This window comes from Lolium rigidum, chromosome 1, assembly GCF_022539505.1.
Source record: "Lolium rigidum isolate FL_2022 chromosome 1, APGP_CSIRO_Lrig_0.1, whole genome shotgun sequence".
In the NCBI taxonomy this organism is placed as follows: Eukaryota; Viridiplantae; Streptophyta; class Magnoliopsida; order Poales; family Poaceae; genus Lolium; species Lolium rigidum.
The window spans coordinates 186319679-186331677 of NC_061508.1; the positions used below are offsets into that span (position 1 = coordinate 186319679).

The following is an 11999-nucleotide window of genomic DNA, read 5'->3' on the forward strand; positions in this document are numbered from 1 at the left end:
TTGTTATATGGTTGGAATTGGAAAATGATACATGTAGTAATTGCTATAAATGTTTTGGGTAATGTGATACTTGGCAATTGTTGTGCTCATGTTTAAGCTCTTGCATCATATGCTTTGCACCCATTAATGAAGAAATACATAGAGCATGCTAAAATTTGGTTTGCATATTTGGTTTCTCTAAGGTCTAGATAATTTCTAGTATTGAGTTTGAACAACAAGGAAGACGGTGTAGAGCCTTATAATGTTTACAATATGTCTTTTATGTGAGTTTTGCTGCACCGTTCATCCTTGTGTTTGTTTCAAATAGCCTTGCTAGCCTAAACCTTGTATCGAGAGGGAATACTTCTCATGCATCCAAAATACTTGAGCCAACCACTATGCCATTTGTGTCCACCATACCTACCTATACTACATGGTATTTTCCCGCCATTCCAAAGTAAATTGCTTGAGTGCTACCTTTAAAATTCCATCATTCACCTTTGCAATATATAGCTCATGGGACAAATAGTTTAAAAACTATTGTAGTATTGAATATGTAATTATGCACTTTATCTCTTATTAAGTTGCTTGTTGTGCGATAACCATGTTTATCGGGGAACGCCATCAACTCATTGTTGAATTTCATGTGAGTTGCTATGCATGTTCGTCTTGTACTGAAGTAAGGGCGATCTACACCGAGTTGAATGGTTTGAGCATGCATATTGTGAGAGAAGAACATTGGGCCGCTAACTAAAGCCATGATTCATGGTGGAAGTTTCAGTTTTGGACAAATATCCTCAAATCTCTAATGAGAAAAGAATTAATTGTTGTCAAATGCTTAAAGCATTAAAAGAGGAGTCCATTATCTCGTTGTCTATGTTGTCCCGGTATGGATGTCTAAGTTGAGAATAATCAAAAGCGAGAAATCCAAATGCGAGCTTTCTCCTTAGACCTTTGTACAGGCGGCATAGAGGTACCCCTTTGTGAAACTTGGTTAAAGCATATGTATTGCGGTGATAATCCGAGTAGTCCAAGCTAATTAGGACAAGGTGCGAGCACTATTAGTACACTATGCATGAGGCTTGCAACTTATAAGATATAATTTACATGATGCATATGCTTTATTACTACCGTTGACAAAATTGTTTCATGTTTTCAAAATAAAAGCTCTAGCACAAATATAGCAATCGATGCTTTTCCTCTATGAGGACCATTCTTTTACTTTCAATGTTGAGTCGGTTCACCTATTTCTATCCACCTCAAGAAGCAAACACTTGTGTGAACTGTGCATTGATTCCTACATACTTGCTTATTGCACTTATTATATTACTCTATGTTGACAATATCCATGAGATATATATGTTACAAGTTGAAAGCAACCGCTGAAACTTAATCTTCTTTTGTGTTGCTTCAATATCTTTACTTTGAATTATTGCTTTATGAGTTAACTCTTATGCAAGACTTATTGATGCTTGTCTTGAAGTGCTATTCATGAAAAGTCTTTGCTTTATGATTCACTTGTTTACTCATGTCATACACATTGTTTTGATCGCTGCATTCACTACATATGCTTTACAAATAGTATGATCAAGATTATGATGGCATGTCACTCCAGAAATGATCTTTGTTATCGTTTTACCTGCTCGGGACGAGCGAGAACTAAGCTTAGGGGATGCTGATACGTCTCCAACGTATCGATAATTTCTTGTGTTCCATGCCACATTATTGATGTTATCTACATGTTTTATGCACACTTTATGTCATATTCGTGCATTTTTCGGAACTAACCTATTAACAAGATGCCGAAGTGCCGATTCTTGTTTTCATGCTGTTTTTGGTTTCAGAAATCCTAGTAAAGAAATATTCTCGGAATTGGACGAAATAAAAGCCCGGAGGCCTATTTTCTCACGAAGCTTCCGGAAGACCGAAGACGAGACGAAGAGGGGCCACGGGGTGGCCAAACCCTAGGGCGGCGCGGCCCCACCCCGGCCGCGCCGGCCTATGGTGTGGGCCCCCGTGCCGCCTCTCGACTTGCCCTTCCGCCTACTTAAAGCCTCCGTGACGAAACTTCCCGCATCGAGAGCCACGATACGGAAAACCTTACCGAGACGCCGTCGCCGCCGATCCCATCTCGGGGGATCCCGGAGATCGCCTCCCGGCACCCTGCCGGAGAGGGGAATCATCTCCCGGAGGACTCTACACCGCCATGGTCGCCTCCGGAGTGATGAGTGAGTAGTCTACCCCTGGACTATGGGTCCATAGCGGTAGCTAGATGGTTGTCTTCTCCCCATTGTGCTATCATTGTCGGATCTTGTGAGCTGCCTATCATGATCAAGATCATCTATCCGTAATTCTATATGTTGCGTTTGTTGGGATCCGATGAATAGAGAATACTTGTTATGTTGATTATCAAAGTTATGCTTATGTGTTGTTTATGATCTTGCATGCTCTCCGTTTCTAGTAGAGGCTCTGGCCAAGTTTTTACTTTTAACTCCAAGAGGGAGTACTTATGCTCGATAGTGGGTTCATGCCCGCATTGACACTGGGACAAGTGACGTGAAAGTTCTAAGGTTGTGTTGTGCTGTTGCCACTAGGGATAAAACATTGATGCTATGTCTAAGGATGTAGTTGTTGATTACATTACGCACCATACTTAATGCAATTGTCTGTTGCTTTGCAACTTAATGTCTGGAGGGGTTCGGACGATAACCTGAAGGTGGACTTTTTAGGCATAGATGCGGTTGGATGGCGGTCTATGTACTTTGTCGTAATGCCCAATTAAATCTCACTATACTCATCATGATATGTATGTGCATGGTCATGCTCTCTTTATTTGTCAATTGCCCAAGCCGTAATTTGTTCACCCAACATGCTCGTTCGTCTTATGGGAGAGACACCTCTAGTGAACTGTGGACCCCGGTCCAATTCTTTAATCTTGAAATACAAATCTGTTGCAATACTTGTTTTACTGTTTTCTCATGCAAACAATCATCTTCCACACAATACGGTTAATCCTTTGTTACGACAAGCCGGTGAGATTGACAACCTCACTGTTTCGTTGGGGCAAAGTACTTTGGTTGTGTTGTGGAGGTTCCACGTTGGCGCCGGAATCTCTGGTGTTGCGCCGCACTACATCCCGCCGCCATCAACCTTCAACGTGCTTCTTGGCTCCTCCTGGTTCGATAAACCTTGGTTTCTTTCTGAGGGAAAACTTGCTGCTGTGCGCATCATACCTTCCTCTTGGGGTTTCCCAACGAACGTGTGAAATACACGCCATCATCGCCCCACTTCGTAACCCTTTCGATCTTCTGGAAGCTTCGTGGAAAAATAAGACCCTGGGCGTTGATTTCGTCCAATTCCGAGAATATTTCCTTTGTAGGATTTCTGAAACCAAAAACAGCAGAAAACAAAGAATCGGCTCTTCGGCATCTTGTCAATAGGTTAGTGCTGGAAAATGCATAATAATGACATAAAGTGTGTATAAAACATGTGAGTATCATCATAAAAGTAGCATGGAACATAAGAAATTATAGATACGTTTGGGACGTATCATCGGCTCGGTTTCTCGCCCGGCGTGACCGGCCGTCCCACCGGATGGCCCGGTTCAAACCGGCCCGTGGACTGGTGCCAATCGGGCTATGTACTGTAAGACACAGAAGTGTCCCGGTCATGGTCCGGTCACAGGCCCGGTTTGGACTGGAAGGCCCGGTCCCTGGCCCGGTCTGACCGGCTCCTGGACCGGACAGCCCGGCCCCAGGTCCGGTTGACCGGCCTCCTCGACTGTGCTGAGCTGAAACACATCCAACGGTTATATTTCTCCCTAGACTATAAATAGGCCTTCTTCCACCTTGGGCTGTATAAGTTCTTCCACTCTCTCTCCTCCATTGTTGACTTTGAAGAACTTGCCCTCTCTCTTGATTCCCCCCATGATTCTTGCTCATTCTTGAGAAATCTAAGAGAGGAGATCTAGATCTACAATCCCCACCAATCCATTTCTCCTCTAAGTGAGGGGAACCCTTTGGATCTAGTTCTTGGAGTCATTTGTTGATTTCCTCCTTGTTCTTCCTCTCTAATCTCATCCTAGCATTTGTTGCTTTGGTGGGATTTGAGCGTGAAGGATTTGAACACCTCTAGTGTTCTTGCTTTGCATCATTGCATAGTGTTGACATCTCCACCACGATTAGTTCGAGTGAGAGACCGTGAGCTTGTTACTCTTGGAGGGAGACCTCCTAGTTGGCTTGGCGGTTGGTGCTCCGGTGATCTCTTCAATGAAGATTGTGAAGAGGCTCGGGCTTCTCCTTCGTGGAGCTTGTGAAGTGGTTGTGGAGCTAGCCATCCCCGGAGTGGAGGATAAGCTAACCATAAGGAAAGGGCCATTATCCTTCGTAGGTTTGGCTCGGAGAATAGGGTGAGCCTTCGTGGCATTGGGGAATCCTTCGTGGGACCTCCACCCCTCCAAACGTGACGTACATTCTTGCAAAGGAAGGGAACACGGGAATATATCCTCGTCTCCGCGTGCCTCGGTTATTTCTATACCCGAGCTTACTTTCCTTGTGATAGCCATCGTGCTTGAAGTATCTATTATATCTTGATATCACTTGTTGTTCATATATATTGTGCCTATCTTGCTTAGCTCTAGTTGTTGTTGTTGCACTTAGTTGAGCCTAGCTTATTTAGGATTTGTGCTTGTGAAATAAACGTTAGTTTAATTCCGCATTCTTACAAGCCAAATCCGTAAGAGTTTTTAAACGCCTATTCACCCCCCTCTAGGCGACATCTCGTCGTTTTAGGGCCCACGAAGGAGAGCTAGGTCATGGTTGGGTCTTCTTCTTCCCCACCCTGCGTCTCCTCCACCAAGTCCCCCCGTATCCATCGCCAATCAGGACGTTTGCTGCCGCCACCCCACCCTCCTCAACTTCGACCCACCATCGTCCCCGACCTCTCTCTAACCTCCCTTGTTCTCTGTCTTCGGCGCTGATGAACCCCACACACCTCCAACCCTAAGATCTTATAGCATGCGAGCTCCACGCGCGCCATTTACACCATACCTGATCTTCTTCCTCCCTGATCACCTTTTTCCTCCCGACCAACACCTAACAGGCTGGCCCAACAAGTGATCATAAGAGCAAATGCCTTGCTAAACAGCTTACAAATTCATAAATCTCCTACTCTACCCGAAAAGTCCCTGTAATTCCTCTGAACTGTTATACTCTGGCCCAAAGATCTTTGTTGATGTAGCCTGGAAGAAGCAAGCAAATGGACAACCTTCTAAAGCAGGAGTTGGAGTATATATATCACTTGGAAGCATGGCCAACACACAACTGATGTTTTTATTTCAGCCAAGACACCTCCAATTTCAACTCCAATACAGGCGGAGGCGGAAGGGCTGCTAATTGCAGCAAATATCACTTCTTCTCTTCTTTTGTAGGACCCTTATTTCTTCACAGATAACCTTGGTCTAGCAAAACCAATACAGGCGCATGGGGGTACTGATCCAAATGTCATGTGGGAGATTAGAAGGCAGGCGGTGCAATTTCAGGAAACATTACAGCTGCTTCATCCGAGGATCATGCACATAAACACATCTCTAAATGTTCTCGCCCACAACTGTGCACGTCAGGCAAAAACACTGTCTAGAGTTTCGCCTTTATGTTCTTGCAGTAACTCTACTCATAGAACATCTTCTTGTCCTATATATGTAGCGATCAACAGATTACTACCATCAGGATTACTACCATCAGGAACAATGTTTGAGCACCCTACCCTTGTTCAAAAAAAACCCTCCCTTGTCCTCTGTCTTCGGCGCTGATGAACCCCACACACCTCCAACCCTAAGATCTTATAGCATGCGAACTCCACGCGCGCCATTTACACCATACCTAATCTTCTTCTTCCTCCCCGGTCACCTTTTTCCTCCCGACCAGCACCTAACAGGTTGGCCCACCTATCGATTGCTAAAGGAATCGACCTACATGACTCAAGGTGGCGATGGGGACGGGGATGGTCGGGGATGACTCCGCCGTCCCCGCCTCGGTACCCGCCAGTCCCCATCCCCGCCCATCCTCGCGAGGCTACCGGGGGAGATATAGTCCCTGTCCCCGGAAGTATCGGGTACGCGCCACCCGTTGGGTATCCACGGGAAACTCGAAGGCAGCGCTAAAGCACACAGATGCTGATATAGGATGACGTTGGTGACCTAATGTCGATCCGAGACGATGCCGACGATGGTCTGATGCAGGATGATGCCGGCAATGGGCTGATGCCGATGCGAGACAACACCGACGATGGTTTGATGCAGGACGACGCTGGCACACCGGTGAGGTCTGGTGCCGATGTGAAATGACGCGGCGAGCTGATTCCGGCGACGAGCTCTTCCTTTCTTCCCGGCGAGCGCCCTTGCCGGCAGCGTCGAGCACAACGTGCACGAGCTCGCTTGTGCAGCACTAGTTGTCGTGGAGAAGTGAGATTGGGGAAGGAGTGGCGGCTGGGAAAGATGGGGTCGTGGGATCGTGGATTCGTGGGGGAAAGAGTGGACCGGTTAGGCCAACTAGGTTTCCGCCCATAATAGATTGACATATTATATGTTTGTGACCCACATATCAGATGTTATCGGGTCCCCATGGAGTTCCCACAGGGGAGATTCAATCCCCTTACCCGCCCCGCTAGACTAACGGGTACCCGCCAATCAATCCTCGCGGGGGGAATTCGTTCCCCGTCCCCGCTTCGTCATGGGTAAATCCCCGCGGGTACCCGTCCCCATGGGGAAAATTGCCACCCATGTAGGTACATGATATAAGTTGGAAGCACCTTCGGTAAAAATTTGCAAAAAGCACCCCTCAACATGCTTAAGTCAGGTATAGTCCTAGTACCAAGGCTAATGTGAAATTCGAAAAATGCAAGAGAAGGAATTCGCTTTTTTTTTTTAGAACAAGAGAAGGAATTGGCTGACATAAGAACTAGTCCAAACAAGCCCGGCCCATTAGCTCACTATTAGAAGAAGCAACCTCTTCAGCCCAGGTTCCAGACGCTCTCTCACCTGCATCCTCGCACATTTCCCCATCTCCATCTCCATCTCCATCGGCGGCGGCGGCTCGAGCAGAGGAAAGGAAGCCGAGGCGACGATGTCGGCGACTACGGCGGCGGTGCCCTTCTGGCGTGCAGCGGGGATGACCTATATCGGCTACTCCAACGTCTGCGCCGCCCTGGTGCGGAGCTGCCTCAAGGAGCCCTACAAGTCCGAGGTCGCCTCCCGCGAGAAGGTCCACTTCTCCCTCTCCAAGTGGTCCGACGAAAAGCAGGAGAAGCCCAGTAAGATCCCGATCTCGTCCATTCTCTTGCGTCCTCGATCCGATTTTGCTCTGTTTTCTAGAATACGTCCGGTTCATGTTTGACCGGATGGATCCTAGGGTTCGTGGACTCGTCTTGTACTTTTGGATGTGGATCATGTCTAAGTTGATCTAATGGGTCGGATAGGGCACTAGCGATTTACATGTCTTGATTGATCTAATTGAGAGATTACGAGCGATCAGCGATGATGTTAGGTTCGCGTGCCCGTAGTCATGTGGTCCTCCTGCACATCGACGAGGTGGTGGGGTAATTGGGGACATCACATCTTTGAGGGCATCGTTGATTTGTTTGTTTCATCCAAATGTGGTGTAGATATTTTTGTATTTGTCCTGTGCAAAAGATGTTTTTAGTATTAGGAATCACATTCTGGGTTTTCGGGGAGCCAGTTCAGTAGTTCTAAGCTCGAATTGTTAGACATGAGGATTGCCTGAATATATTAAATGAGGAACCCTTGTTGCCTCATACCACTTCTAAAGTTGGCTGTCAATATACTACAGGTTTAGGACCTCTTTGATTCATAGGATTCTTATTCTAACAACGCCGGAATAGGAACAACATAAAATTGCAACGTAATGCCCATTTGAATCGTACTGGATATTGGTTTGTTTGATTGCATCACAAGACAAACAAATCCTTTTCAAGAGGTTTGATTGGATGTAAAATTGCTACGAATAAAAAGACTTGACATCCGAAAATTACTTAATGATTCCAATCCTCCAAAATTCCTAAGAAAACTCTTCGAATAAAATATGTACCATGAGTTAAGAACCAGGGAATCGGCTCTCTCAAGATGTATCAGAAATATAAACTCATCATGCAACGATGAGCTGCTATAATTGCAAGATTATGTTCTACTCCCTCCGGTCTCTTTTAATACTGGAGGGAGTAGTAGTGTAGTATTACTTCTCAGCTTTAATAGAGATGAATAACCATGAAGAAATAAATAATTTATGATCCTACACTGACTATTGATCTTGCAAAGGCTGAGTAGATTTAGTGGAAATGTGATGCTTATCATTGTAGCTTTATGAGAAAGGTGGATTTTTATTGCATCAAAATCAGGAGAAACTTAATTTTTAGTGTTTTTTGTAAGCCTGACGGTGCCACCTGTACTTGTATAGAATATATTACGAACTGAATCTGTGTTACCTCTGTCTATTGTGTGGCCATGACCACTCACAACCACACGCGCACGAACAATTGAAACCCCTCACACCCATTAAGGAAAGGACATATACATATTCACCAAAAGAGAGGGCTAGTGTGATAACAATTGGCATCAGTTTGTTTCAGCATCAATGTATTCGTACTTGCAGTTTTGCAGATCTTCCAGATTTGCCATGCCTTAATTTTTATGATTTGGACCGTGAACACAAAAGGGTTTGCTGAACTGCATGATTGCATTGTACACACTGAGTTGAACAGATGGCTAGGTGCGTTTTTAAGGATCTCTAGCATAGGATGGAGTTTTAGTTTCATATAAGGATAATCTATACTGCAATTGCAAGTTGTGAGTTTGAACTACATGAACTGCAAAAGTAGGACCTAGTTAGATATTTTGAGTGCCCAGGTTACTATTATAATTTCTCTGCCTCTGTTTATTTGCACGATGCATTGGATTAATTATTTATGCTTATATATTTGATTTCTGTGATAATTTGGTGATAAGTTTGCTTATACATCTAGCCAGTGATTTCTTCATGGTTCATGCTTTATACTCCCTCTGTCCCGCAAAGGATGTCTCGGATTTATCTAAATTTGGATTGGTTTAGGCACTATTTAGTGTCTAGATACATCCAAATTTAGACAAAGTTGAGACATCTTCTGTGGGACAGAGGGAGTACTAATTATTTGCTTATAAACCAAGAATTAAATGAGGTTCTTGTCTTGTTTTAAATATTTTTTGTTGGCCTTTTCATCTGGAAGATTCTGTTCTATTCTCTTGAAACTAACTAGGTTCTTCATGTTCAGCTCTCCGCACAGATGATGAATGAAGATCTGGTGCCATTGTGACGTAGTCCATCCTGAAGATGTTTTGAAATGTTCTTTGCCTTGCAAGCCTTTGTACCTGGAACTTGCTGTTATCTGGCTGGACTTTACAGTCAATGCTGAAGAATAAATTCCTTCTGTGATAATGGATCTATTCTGACACAATGTTATTATTATTACGTTACTTATTTGTCCTGTACTTGTTAGCCATGTGAACTTTTCTTGGTACTCAAATGAGCTGTGTCGGTATATCTTATGGTGCTTCAGTTTCAAGCAGCATTCATAATTTACTTTGAATTAACCATCTTTGATGTTTGTGTGTAATGCCCAGCTGATCAAATAAAGAATAGACATCGTGCAGCTACCTGCTACCATTGGTAATGCAGTGATGTTCTTCAAGGTTTTTGCTAGTAATCGAGCACAGCCACACTGATGTAGTGTGATGTGTTGACTTTGTTTGGCTTACAACTTCTCTTGCCAAGGCACATAGTATGACGAGTTTGCTGTTCTTCACACAAATGAAAAATTCTGGAATTTTTTGTTCAACGTGGTGGGTCAGTTGCTACTATAAATGCAAGTCGGATTGCGCCAAAATCCCACTAAATCATTTTGTGAATGCTAGTTCAAAATTTGTCCCTAAAATTAGAGCTAGAAATGACAAAATAAACACCGTAGTTGCAAAGCGGATGACCATGCAGCCGAGGTTTAATTTGGGGTAGTAGCATCGGAGCTGGAGTAACCAAGCCTCTCGGGCTACAAGGATGGCTGGACGACAGCGATCATGGCTGGGGCAGGGTGATAATGCAGCACTGCCACTGCATGACATCCCGTGGCGGGCTTGAAGATGGGTTAGGGTCTTGCAGAGACAGTGGAAGATGGCGACGCAGAGACAGTGGAAGATGGCGATATCACCGAAGGTGGAGAAGACACACGGATATGTAAGTGTGTGAACCGAGGAGGTGACTAAGGGTGTGTTTGGTAGGTCGGTTCACCACAGATTGTCTTTCTCAAGTGAGACATGCTCACCCTATACAAGTTGAACTCAGATTTTACCATATGTTTGGTGGGTCGGGTGCGTTCAGCTAAGCTGGGCCAAGAAGCTGTTTGGTGCTCAGCTGTGTGTTTAACCAGGCTGAGGTACTATTTCTACACAAAGGCCCCTAAAAAGAAAATGAAAAAAGCAATCGAGTCCCTGTACAAAAAAAGCAAAAGCAATTGAGTCCCTGGTCGGTCGTGGCGGCGCTGGCCCGAGGCTGTGGTGGTGCTAGCCAGTGGCCGTGGCCGGAGCTCATCCGTATGGTGGCGGAGCACGTCGGTGGAGTGGCGGCGCAGGCCGGCGTCCGGAAGGCGGCAAGCAGGCGTCGCGCAGGGGAGGCGGTGCAGGTCAGCGTCGGGAGGTGGCACGCGGGCGCCCAGGTGTCGGGTTGGCATCGCGAAGGGAGGCGATGCAGGCCGACGTCGGGAGGCGTCGCGCCGTCGCTCAGGTCGGCGTTGGGAGGCGGCGCGCAGGCGCTCAGGTCGGCATCGCGCTCGAGCAGGCGCGCAGGTCGGGATCGATAGAGAGCGTTCAAGGGGGGAAATGAAGGGTCAGGCCCCTGTTGGATTTCGGCTCGGTGCGGGGCGCGTGGGGATTTTTTCGGGCGAGCTCAGCCCTGCCCAGGTGCGAAGCTCGATTTCAGCTTCTCTACCGGGCGGGGCTGAGAGCTGTTTTTCGTGCGAGCTGCGCACTGCCCAGTTGGACCGACCTGGTCTACCAAACAACCAAAACTGAAAAAAGCTAGGTTGAGATGAGAATATCTGAGGTCACCCAGGCTACCAAACACACCCTAAGACATTGGTAGGATGTTAGGGTCATGTTTGGTTACCGACAAAACACCATACAATTAGCCCTAAAGGGCCAAAATTTGTGTGGTCGATTAGATGCACATTTGGCTGGGCCTTGCAACACACAAGCCAAACCAGCCCAAAGCCTGGGTAGGACTAGGTAATCATCCCGCATGACGTACGGATCTCTTGACACGTGTCAGCGAACGAGTCGGCCCGCGACGAGTAAACCCCACAAACGAGTACGCCCGGTCGCATGACTCCGCCCCGCGTAGGCTAGCTGCATGAGTAGAATGTACGTATAGCAGTAACATCACACATCTCAAGGCATTTTGGTGACATGGCATGCGAATAAATGAAAAAAAAGAATGAGGTGGTAACTAGCTATGTTACCATAACATCACACACCCCAAAGCAAAATGAGTCTACAACATAATAAATAACACAATGCATGACACCACATATAAGTTACTACCCACTATGAAGGTAGTAACCTAGACTAGTAACATGACATATGTTACTAGTCTAAGTTACTCCCCACTATGACCAGCCTCCCGCTGTCAAGGTTGCGCGACTCTTCCCCCACGATAGAGCCCCTCGTACGCTTGTACGAGTACAGATCTGCATGCACGAGTACATCACGCCATTCGCTAGCTAGCTTCCGTCGATGTACATAACCAACTAGCTTGATCTAGCCACAGGCGGAAGTACAGCGCATGCCCGGTGTGCACATACATGTATTAAGTCTAGCACAAAACATGAATACATGTACGTATAAAACATGAGTATATGAGTACAAACCGACGAGTACAACACACGAGTACAATTACAACACACGATAAACACACGGGCGAGTACAA

General features: G+C 45.9%; 1 protein-coding gene across 1 annotated transcript; it reads left to right on the top strand.

Annotated features, from left to right (window-relative positions):
* The first annotated feature begins 7023 nt into the window (after positions 1-7023).
* Positions 7024-9510, top strand: LOC124686167 (ATP synthase subunit epsilon, mitochondrial). Its single transcript, XM_047220155.1, has 2 exons — positions 7024-7287; positions 9298-9510. The coding sequence occupies exons 1-2, from the start codon at positions 7101-7103 to the stop codon at positions 9318-9320; spliced, it is 210 nt and encodes a 69-aa protein (XP_047076111.1). The 5' UTR covers positions 7024-7100; the 3' UTR covers positions 9321-9510.
* Positions 9511-11999: the final 2489 nt, after the last annotated feature.

Excerpts from the sequence above, each read along its gene's own strand:
- LOC124686167 (XM_047220155.1), top strand. The coding sequence starts at position 7,101 with ATGTCGGCGACTACGGCGGCGGTGCCCTTCTGGCGTGCAGCGGGGATG. Across the intron at positions 7,288-9,297 it reads CGAAAAGCAGGAGAAGCCCA|CTCTCCGCACAGATGATGAA; the intron begins GTAAGATCCCGA and ends CTTCATGTTCAG.